At 65.1% G+C, this 10,437-nt stretch overlaps 1 protein-coding gene across 5 annotated transcripts in view; it reads left to right on the top strand.

Moving 5' to 3' along the window:
* RALGDS (ral guanine nucleotide dissociation stimulator) overlaps nucleotides 1-10,437 on the top strand; it is a 38,823-nt gene that overhangs the window by 23,584 nt on the left and 4,802 nt on the right. For 2 of the 5 annotated variants that reach the window (XM_015594312.2, XM_015594311.2), the window contains exons 2-12: nucleotides 3,569-3,679; nucleotides 4,596-4,789; nucleotides 5,353-5,451; nucleotides 6,297-6,490; nucleotides 6,661-7,019; nucleotides 7,783-7,998; nucleotides 8,309-8,412; nucleotides 8,837-8,921; nucleotides 9,326-9,394; nucleotides 9,810-9,896; nucleotides 10,369-10,401. In XM_015594312.2, the coding sequence (XP_015449798.1) occupies nucleotides 3,569-3,679; nucleotides 4,596-4,789; nucleotides 5,353-5,451; nucleotides 6,297-6,490; nucleotides 6,661-7,019; nucleotides 7,783-7,998; nucleotides 8,309-8,412; nucleotides 8,837-8,921; nucleotides 9,326-9,394; nucleotides 9,810-9,896; nucleotides 10,369-10,401 (1,551 nt within the window). The remainder of the gene's footprint in view (nucleotides 1-3,568; nucleotides 3,680-4,595; nucleotides 4,790-5,352; nucleotides 5,452-6,296; nucleotides 6,491-6,660; nucleotides 7,020-7,782; nucleotides 7,999-8,308; nucleotides 8,413-8,836; nucleotides 8,922-9,325; nucleotides 9,395-9,809; nucleotides 9,897-10,368; nucleotides 10,402-10,437) is intronic. The other 3 variants (XM_006918086.3, XM_025051173.1, XM_006918087.3) reach the window with 2 other exon arrangements.

The raw sequence follows: 10,437 nt of genomic DNA, 5'->3' as shown, positions 1-10,437 counted from the left end.
GCGGTTCATGAGAGATGGTGCTCTGGGGTCTGGTGGGCCCTGGAGAGGGGCCTCGTGTGCCTAGGGCTGCAGGGTGCTGGTGGGTGGCTGGGTGAGGGCCTCCGGGGAACCTCTGCGACTCAGTGGACCCGAGTGGCTGCTCAGTGGGTGTCCTGAAGTCCCTGAGGGGTGATCGCATGCACCTGGTGGTCCTGTGATTGAAGCTGCCCCCACCCTGCCTCAGTGGGACCGTGACCCTCCTGTGCAGCCAGGGAGGGGACAGGAGGAACTGCTGTGCAGGCTGCAGCCGGTCTGCAGCTGGTGGCATCTGTGGGTCTGGAGCCCGCATGGCCCCTAGTTGTAACTTCCACAGGAAACGCACATTGAGCGAGAGCAGAGAGGTGATCAGCACGGGAGATGCGGTGCTGTCGCCATGTGTGCCTTCGGGGGAGGTGGCAGGGCTGGGGAAAGGCCCCGTAGGTTCCAACAGGTCTGTGCCCCTGGGGACCCCCTCGTTCCACCCTGAGGGAATAGGGGCTTGGCCTGTAACCAGTCGGGACACAGCATCCGGCTGGCCCGTCTCCCCGAAAGGGCTGATCGGCGAAACGATCAATACATGCCACCCAGGCCATTCTCCTCGTTCCCAGGGCTCCGTGCTCTGAGGGACAACAGGGTGCGTGTTCGGCCGGCCTCTGCTCACCAGGGCCTGGGGGCCCCACAGCACCCTTACTTCACTGCCCAGGTGGAAGACAAGCCACAGCTGCTGACCAGGTCCCAAGGCCCTGGCGACATCAGCAGGTGCTTGCTTTGGGTGGGATAGGAGGAATCTGTGCCCTGAGGACGTAGCCGACCATGTGACATTCTTTTCGCCTGACAGCTTAGTGCTGCCCTGGGGACGCCTGCCCTCAGGACATCTGCTTTTGCCAGGCCGCTCGCCTCTCCCCAAGAGCTCCCAGCCCCTGCCAGAGCACCGGAGGCCCGGCGATGCCCACACGGGGCCCGGCGATGCCCACACGCACTGCCGCTCTTGGGCTCCCGTGCTGTCTGCTCAGGGTCTCCTATGACACCAGGGTCCCTTCCTTCCTGCCCCAGAGGGTCCTGGGGGCAGATGCCGGGGCTGTTGGCTGCTTTCCCTCTCTGTCCCTGGCAAGGGGCTAGGGGCAGGGGACAGGCGCCCCGCTTTCTGCCCAGGACTCGAGCTCACTTTAAGCTCGCCCTTCTGTCCACTCTGGTGGACGGTTTAAATGGCGCCTGTGCTCCGCGCTGCTCTAGGCTTCTGGGTTAGTTCCTGCCGCTGCCGCTGCCGCTGCATGGAGCCAGGGAGGACAGGGTCAGCTCCGCTCAGGCCGGAGCAGCTCCCCATCTGTGCACCAGGGCCAGGACCGCCCCGGCCCGTGTGTGGCTCTCAGCATCCCGCCCTGCCCCAAAACCTGCGGGCAGAGGGGGCCCCTCCAGGGTGGGGCAAGGGCTCCAGCATCACATGACACCCAGGCAGGGCCAGCCAGCTGCTCGGCTGCCCGCGAGGCGGCCCATAGCTCACTGCAGAGCTGCTATTCAGACCTAAGGGCCCCAGCCCCGGCCGTGGGTGGCCTGGCCAGGGAGTGCTTCTGTCCCTCAGGCCTGCATGGAGCTCCCCCTGGGAGCCAGGCGCTCTGTGGGCTCCCGGGGGGTTCAAGGCCCACTTTCTGGCAGGCGGGTCCTGCACGGGACCTCCAGACTGCTGCCAGCCCCTCGGGCGCTCAAGACGCTCGCTGTTGGCTCCCAGCTGGGCCAGATGTGGCTGGAATCCCCAGGAGACGGACAGGGCCTTCCAGATGGCTGGCTTTGCAGGAGGCAGTCTCAGCCCCCTCCGGAGATGGAGGGTGGCCAGGCCCTGGGTGGGGTGTGGCAGAGCTGGCGGGCCCTTGGAGCCCGTCTTCACCCCCACCCCTGCTCCGAGGGGCTCTTGCAGACAGGGAGGGATGTGTGAGGTGGGGGCGGGGAGAGTCAGCATCTGTTTCCGTTTTTCTGCTTCAGGAGGAGGAAGGGCTGGACCTCCCCATGCGTGGGCCGTTTGGGGTGCGTGGGCGTGGGGGGACTTCCAAGAAATGGCTGTCTCTCTCCCTGGGGGAGGGGCAGAGGGTCAGGAGCCCCGCGTGACTGTTGGAGCTCCCGGGTTGGTACTATGCCAGGAGAGGGAGGGCGGCCTCGGGTCAGAGGAAGTGGACTTCCTGAGAGCCGCTGGCGGGCCTCCGAGAGCCCTCCAGGTGGGCAGGTCAGAGTTCCAGGCCCTTCAGCCCCTGGCCCCACGGGTACTGACCTCCCGGGGTACAGTACAGGAGGCCAGACACCTGGCTTCTACCCAAGGGCCCCGCTTAGGCCAAGCGCCTTAGCGAAGGGCTGTCAGAGGCCCAGGTTGAGTCAGCACTTCCACTGGGCCCCCTCCGCGCTCCACGCCACCCTGGGTTGGGGCAGTGTGACCCGTGCATGGTCCCAGCTGCTGGCATTGACCGGGAGAGCAACGGCCGCGTGCCAGCTGGCGCCTCTCAGCTCCTCCCTAAACTCTCGGAGGTCGGCATCTTTACTCCTGGACCCCATCCGCTCTGCAGGCTCGCCCTTCCCCAGACTGGGCCAGCTAGGGGAGGGGGCTATGACGTCCGGGGCAGCCGTGACTAAGTGGGATGGCAGCCCCGGCCAGCCTGCCCAGCAGGAGGGCCTCCCAAAACAAGAACCTTTCCTTTCTGCCTGGGAGCCAGGAAGCAGCCAGATGACCCCTCTTCCTGGCCCAGCTGAAAATCCCATGACTTTGGGGTTCTGTGGAGCCCCGGCTATCAGCCCAGACGTCAGCACTGTCATCTTCTCGTCCTGTTCCCAGGCACGTGATGACAGGCAGGGAACTGGAAACTCCTCTGTTGCCAAAGAAGGCACAAGGCCATGAATGAGCAGAAAGAGAAGGAAGTGGCCTCGGATGTGGCCTTCCAGGGTGCCCTGCACCTGCCCATGACCCGGGGTGCTGGCCTGCAGGGTCAGGCTAGGAGGAGCTGCCCACACCCACAGGGTCCGCCGGGGACAGGGGCAGGCTGGGCGGAGGAAGGATGAGGGTGAGGGCCGTGGCCCCTGGTGCAGCCGGCTGCGTCCAGGGGTCAGGGGCAGGCTGGGCGGAGGAGGGGTAAGGCTGAGGGGCCGTGGCCCCTACGGCCCCTGGTGCAGTTGGCTGTGTCAGGGCCGTGGTCTCCTGGGTCTGCCGTTTACCCACAGCGGGCCGACTGTGGACGGACTGCTCCTCTCTCAGCCTCGTCTGTGAAATGACCCGATGACAGAGCTCGTCTGGGGGGAGGCGCCCGGGGCGGAAACACGTCGTCGGGGCTCGGGAGCCTGGCGAGCTCCTCGCTCGGCACCCGGCTCGCGGCTGGCGGGGTGGGAAGGGACTGCTGGGGGCGGAGTCCAGCTGCCCCGATGGTCATCTCCAGCCCTCGGGCTGTCTGTTGTCCTGTGTCATTCTGGACCGGAAGCCTGTGCGCCACGGATCTGTGCCTCGTGTGGGGAGCAGAGGTTGCGGGGGCGTCCCCCTGACACCGCTGTGCCCGGCGGCCGGGCGCTGTGCTTACAGAGCTCCACGCAGGAGATCGGCGAGGAGCTGGTCAATGGGCTCATCTACTCCATCTCCCTGCGCAAGGTGCAGCTGCCCCACGGCGGCAGCAAGGGCCAGCGCTGGCTCGGGGTGAGTGCGGGGGGCCCCAGAACCCCAAGAAGGGCCCGCGTCCCACGTGCCTCCCTGGTGACTCCACGGGGCTTCCTCCCAGGGCTTTCCTGCCTGTGGGCCCCACAGCCCTGCTCCCAAAGGGACCTGGGCCCCGCCCCTCCCCCACGGGCCAGCCTCGGGCGTGGCCAGGCGCAGAGTCCCCATTCACGTGCCTGGTGTGGACGTCAGAAACGACAGCTTTCTCCTGTGTCCACTTCTTGTTAGTTTCGGGAGCACTTTTTGCATTTGGCCACCATTTTTCCTGGTTTAACTGCCACCCCCAGCGGTCCCTTGGAGCCATCAGCCGACTGGACTTCCACACTTTCTCCGAGCCTTCTGTCACCACGCTTAGTAGGGAGGGCTGTTCTCACTCTGAAAAGCGGGGCTCAGGCTGCTCTGCGCAGTTCTCTGTAGCTGGCTCTCACGGAGCACAGCCCGCGACCCCTCCAGGCAGAGCAGGGGCCTGACTCGGATGCAGAGGCACCGGAAGGGGGCCAGTCACCACGGTGATTGGGCCCTGCATTGCCCTGGGACCCGGTGTGGGTTTTGCTCTGGCCACTTCCACCTGCTTCCCTGGGTGTCCTGTGTGTCTGAAGGGGTCTGCACCCTCCCAGCCCTGATAAGCCTGTTTCTCCGTCTCCGGGGCTCACGGGCGATGCCCTTACCTAGGACACGCCATTGTTACTCAGCTAACAAACAAGCTGAAGGGGTCAGTGTTTTCTGTCGTCTCCCCGTCCAGAGACGCTGAGAACCTTTTCCTGTTGGGGACACTTGTGTCTCATCTCTTACCAAAAGCCGCTAAGCACTTGGCGGTTCATCAGAGCTCCAGCCTCCCACGCTTCCGGTGGTCCAAGCTGCTGCCACTGACCGTACGTGCCCCCTTTGTCCTGCACAGTGTGAAAATGAGTCGGCCCTGAACCTGTATGAGACCTGCAAGGTACGGACCGTGAAGGCAGGCACGCTGGAGAGGCTGGTGGAGCACCTGGTGCCCGCCTTCCAGGGCAGCGACCTGTCCTACGTCACCGTCTTCCTGTGCACCTACCGAACCTTCACCACCACCCAGCAGGTGCTGGACCTGCTGTTCAAAAGGTGATTGTCCCACCTCTCCTCAGCACGGTGGCACCCCGCCCGCCTGCTGTCGTGTGTGTCTTGGGAGGGTCACTCACCTCTCTGAGCCTCAGTTTGCCGGTGCGAAAACTGGGGTGCTAAGAGGATGGACCTCACAGGGTCGTGAGGGCCACGGGGGAGGTGCTGGCCCCGTGCCCAGCCCTGTGACAGGGCCTGCCGAGGGCTGTGCTGCTGCTGCGTGTGACCTTCCTGGCCCCACAAAGCTGCTCTCTGCTTCGGGCCTCACTGTCCGTGCCCTTGGGTAAAACTGTCGTCCCATTCGAACGGAGGTTCCGGATTCTCCCCGGGGGGGTCCCCTCCATGAGTAGCCAGAGCAGGGCCCCTGAGGCTGGCCAAGAGCCCCAGCCCCACACATATCCGTGAGGTTCCGGCTGGGTTCGTGTTCCACAAGTGTGAGGCCCCTCCCTGGGCAGGCACTTCCCTGGGCACTTAGCGTAATTCGGTGACAAAAGCAGATGGAAATCCCCAGCCTCCCGGGCGTCCGCTCTAGGCAGGGAGTCAGCCAGTAACATCAGACATCATAGCAGGTACGGTAGATGTGACGCCCTCACGGCCTCCTCTAGATACGGATGCATCCTCCCTTACTCCCACGAGGACGGCGGACCCCAGGACCAGCTGAGAGAGTGAGTGGACCCTGGGGTCTGATGGGGGGGGCCTCCTGTCTCCACGGGGAGGGCATCTGGGGGCTGGGGCCGCGGGCTCGGGCAGGACCCCGGCTCCCACACGTCTGTGGCTCCCCCTGGAGGGCTGGGGTCTGGGGGCTTCTCCTGCGGGAAGAGAGGATTCAGAGGGCTGTGGATGGGGCCTGGGTCCCAGGGAGCGGGGAGAGGCTGGGCTGAGACTCGGACAGAGAGATCCCATCCCCACCACAGCCCCGCCCTGCTCAGCCCCGCGCCGGCACCCAGGACGAGAGGTGTGGGAGCCACCCACTCGGACATCGGCCCCACTCAGTCCTCTGAGCCCAGCCGCACGGGGGGCTGGGGCCCGCGATGCCCCGATTCCCAGGAATGGTGTCTCGGGGGAGACGAGACCCACACGTGGGCGCAGAGACCAGGGCAGCACGTGGTGCCTGAGCTGAGGTCGAGCTGCCACCAGGGCCCTGAGAAGACTGGGCAGGAGGACACTGTTTCCCGCTCCCTGTCATACTTACGCAGCACCCACTCCCCGTCAGTCTGTGCCCTTGCAGAGCTTACATTCTGGGGGTCGGAGACCGAGGGCTGTGTCAGGATTCCCCGGAGAAGGCGAGGTGGTCGCCCCACTGACCGAGGGCTCCCTCCCTGGAGCCCCCCAGCCCTGCCTGCTGACCAGGCCTGGCCCTGCCCGGCCAGCCAGTGAGGGCGGGCCAGGGCACAGAGTCCAGCCCCCAGGGATAGATGAGCCAGCCCATGGCCTAGCCCCCGTGCCATGGGAGGGCCACCTGGATGCGGAGCCAGGCCTTTGACACTGCTGCCCACCTGCCCACACCCAGTGCCATCTCCTCCATCCTGGGCACCTGGCTGGACCAGTACTCGGAGGACTTCTGCCAGCCCCCGGACTTCCCCTGCCTCAAGCAGCTTGTGGCCTACGTGCAGCTCAACGTGCCTGGCTCGGACCTGGAGCGCCGTGCCCACCTTCTCCTGGCTCAGCTGGAGCACGCAGAACTCACTGAGGCAGGGCTGGAGGGTGAGGAGGATGGGGAGGGATGGGTGCTGGGCGCACAGGGAGGAGCCACAGAGCACCGTCTGGGGGGCCGCGCCTGTGGGAGACGTCCTGGGCCGAGGCTTCTGCAGAAGGCAGCGGCGTGCACTCTGTCTCGGAGAGGCGGGCGCTGCTGAATTCTCCTCTTCTCACAGCTCTGTCCCCAGCTCCAGCTCCAGCGCCGGTTCTAAAACCAGAGCGAGAGGCAGCTCTAGCACCAGCTCTAGCATCCAGCCCATTGCCAGCTCTAGAACTAGAGCCAGTGGCGGCTCCAGAGCCAGAGCCGGCTCCGGAGCCAGAATCATCGCCGGCCCCAGAGCTAGAGCCAGCGCCAGCGCCAACTCCAGAACTGGAGCCAGCTCTATCGCCAGCTCCGGAGCTAGAGCCAGCAGCAGCGCCGGAGCCCTCCTGGCCTCTGGCCGTGGCTTCGGAGAACGGGCTGAGTGAGGGGAAGCCTCACCTCTTGGTGTTCCCTCCTGACCTGGTGGCAGAGCAGTTCACCCTGATGGATGCGGTAAGCGGCCCGCAGCAGGGTCGGGAGGGGTGGCACCTTCCTCTGGCGTCTGCTGCCCAGACCTGCCGTGCCCTGGGCCAGAGCCGATGCCCTGGCCCAATTCCCAGCTCCACCATCACAAACCGTGTGACCTGGGCAAGCTTCTTAGCCCCGAGGCCTCAACTGCCCTCCAGACTGTGGAGACAGAACCCCCCCACCCCGTCATTCCTCCACTCAGGGTGACTGAGGATTAAATGAGATGGAATAATAGAAAGCTGGGAGGTGGGGTGCTGGCCATTTAGTGGGGAAGGGAGCTCCCCGAGGTGCAGCTGGCTCCATGGTTCATCCCCCATCTGCCCAGGAGGCCTCAGCACTTATTAGGCACCTGGTGTGTACCAGAGTCCGTGGCAGACACCAGACCAAGCCTCTGGTCGTAGCGCCCACAGTGGATGGGCATCTAGACAGGGACGGACAGAGGCGTGATGAGGGCTGGAGGTGCCACCTGGTACGTGCAGGTGGGAGCCACTTTCTGGTGGTCCGAGGATGGGCCGGCGAGAATGCCCACCTCTCCTGCCACCGTCTCCTCCTGAGACCCTTGCGTGCTGGGCGCCCACAGTGGGCAAGGAACAAAACCCAGAGACCCCCTACAAGGCTCAAGCCACATCCTCAGCCTCCAGAGCTCTAGCTCTGAGCAGGGACCCTGCGTGGGACTTGGGGGGCGGAGTGGGGTGTGCACGCTGAGCTGGGCTGTGGCAGACCTGGGTGACACTCGCCTGCTCCCCAGGAGCTGTTCAAGAAGGTGGTGCCTTACCATTGCCTGGGCTCCATCTGGTCCCAGCGGGACAAGAAAGGCAAGGAGCACCTGGCTCCCACCGTTCGAGCCACCGTCACCCAGTTCAACAGTGTGGCCAACTGCGTCATCACCACCTGCCTCGGGGACCGGAGTGTGACAGCCCGGGACAGGGCCAGGGTGGTGGAGCACTGGATTGAGGTGGCCAGGGTATGCCTCGCAGGGGCGCAGGGAGCCCCTTTTTTGCCTTCCCCCACTCTCGGGGCCGCGGTCTGTGGTCCAGGCTCCCGCGGAGACCCCAGGCCCGTCTGTTTCTGGGGTGCTCACTTCCTCCTCAGGTTCCTTCCTGGGTCGAGCTCAGATCCTCCTCCCCAGGTGTGTTACTCACCGGGCCCCGGGCGTGCCCTTCGGGGCTCCCCAGGCATCTCTCTGATCCAGGAGGGGAGGTCCCAGCTGAGGGGCCTGACGCTGGAGCAGGCGGGAGCCCCAGCCCCCTGACGGCCGTCTCCCCCCTCACCAGGAGTGCCGGGTCCTCAAGAACTTCTCGTCCCTCTACGCCATCCTGTCCGCTCTGCAAAGCAACTCGATCCACCGACTGAAGAGGACGTGGGAAGAGGTGTCCAGGTGGGTGGGCCTCCTTCTGGGCGCTCCAGGGGGCACCAGGGACCACGCACGGGCTGGGCACCGCCCCCTTCGTGAGCCGTGACCGGCCAGGGCGGGTCTCTAAGTGTCCCCGGCCTTAGGACTCAGTTTCTGCCGGCCTCAGGTACTGCACTGAGCCCCACGGGACATTTCCATGCCCCACGACTCTTTATCCACATGACGTCCAGACTGGCCACAGCAGAGCTGCTCCATAGAAATGGGGACCCAGGTGACCAACACAAGACTGCCCCCTGCTCAGGCCCACGGAGTCCTTAGAACCCAGCGAGCCCCCGTTTGGATCCTTGGACCCCCCCTCCCCCACTGCAGGCTGGGCCTTTGGGTTCTGAAAATGAACGCGCGTGGCGCTCACAGGCCTCCCGCCGTTCCCGCTCCCTCCGGCCCGCAGGGACAGTTTCCGGATCTTTCAGAAGCTCTCGGAGATTTTCTCAGACGAGAACAACTACTCGCTGAGCAGGGAGCTGCTCATCAAGGTGAGGGTCTCGGAGGAAGTTTCTTCGAAAATTTCCAGGCCTGCCTCGTCTGGACTCTGGGAAGAGAGGGGTCTGTGTGGTCCGTGGGGCAGTGGGGATAGGAGGCCCGGGAATGGGGTGGATTGGAGGTGGCGAGGTTTTTCTGGCAGGATCCGCGGATCTGCTTCCGTGCTGCTCCTTCCCACGGACACTTCTTCCTCGAGGCTGGTCCCTTTCCCGGTCCAGCCCAGCCTGTCCCTCCGAGGTCGGGCCCCTGCTGCTCCTTCTGTCTGCGGTCACTTCCCGGGGACGGGGCACTGCAGGGCCGCCCAGCCCCGGGTCCAGATGATAGGCAGACCTGGGGACATGTGCGGTTAAAGGGTGAGGGAGGAGGACGTCACTGACCCCGTCCTCGACCCTGGCAGGAAGGGACCTCCAAGTTTGCCACCCTGGAGATGAACCCCAAGAGAGCACAGAAGCGACCGAAGGAGACGGTGAGTTGTGCCCGAGGCCACGGAGAGGCAGGGGGCTGGCCCCCCGAGTCCTCCCTTCTGCCGCCGTAGCACCTGGCATGTCCCTTGAGACCCGAAGTCCCATGCCCTGACCAGCTGGTGTCTTGGGGGGGACTAGGTGCCGCCACCAGAGCAAGGACCTGGAAGAGATAGGCTCGGGGAGCACTAGAGCCGGGGGTGGCAGAGACCATCTGACCTTGGGGATTTGCCAAGTTCCAGGCCTGGAAGTTTTCTAGAGGGAGTTTGGGGTCTGTGGACACTAGGTGGGGATTAGAGCCTAAAGGTTCCCAGGCTGCCCCGAGTGGGGGGCCTGGGGTGAGGCCTAGAGACAGGGCTAAGGGGTTCTCAGAGGAGCAGCTTTGGGCCCCGCTGATTACCTCCCACCCCAATGTCACAGGGTGTCATCCAGGGCACCGTCCCCTACCTGGGCACGTTCCTTACCGACCTGGTGATGCTGGACACTGCGATGAAGGACTACCTGTATGTGAGTGAGCCGGGGCGCGGCCAGGGTCCCGAAGCCCGAGACTAGAGCACCCGTCACCGAGCCCTGAGGTCCCGGCATGGCACACCTCGTCCCACGAGGGCCCCCCAGCTCCTGCGTGTCAGGCACCTGCCCATCTGACCAGTGGGCAAACAGCTGGTGCTGGGGCTCAGAGCCGCAGGAGGGTTCTACCAAGCCGCTGGCCACGGGCGCGAGAGAGGCCAGACTCTCCAAGGTCAAGGACACGGTGGCCAAGCAGGGCCTTCTCGCCTAAGGCCTCAGTCTCTCCATGTGTCCTCAGAGGGTGGGGTGAAAAGGCCCCCCCCCACCCCAGAGCCAGGACCCACCTGAGGGCCAGGTGTGTGGCCATGCCCTGCCCCCTGGTGTGTGCTCTCAGTAGTGCAGCCTGAGTGGGGTGACGGGTAGTAACGGGCAAGGGGACACTTTCTGATGGCCTTGGCTCTCTGCCTTTCAGGGGAGACTGATCAACTTCGAGAAGAGAAGGAAGGTGAGCAGCCCGGCCCCTCATTGGCGCGGGTGGAAA

The sequence above is a fragment of the Pteropus alecto genome, unplaced genomic scaffold (genome assembly GCF_000325575.1).
Source record: "Pteropus alecto unplaced genomic scaffold, ASM32557v1 scaffold67, whole genome shotgun sequence".
Classification (NCBI taxonomy): domain Eukaryota; kingdom Metazoa; phylum Chordata; class Mammalia; order Chiroptera; family Pteropodidae; genus Pteropus; species Pteropus alecto.
Note: the sequence above shows the minus strand (reverse complement) of the source record. Positions and strands in the feature narration are given on the sequence as shown.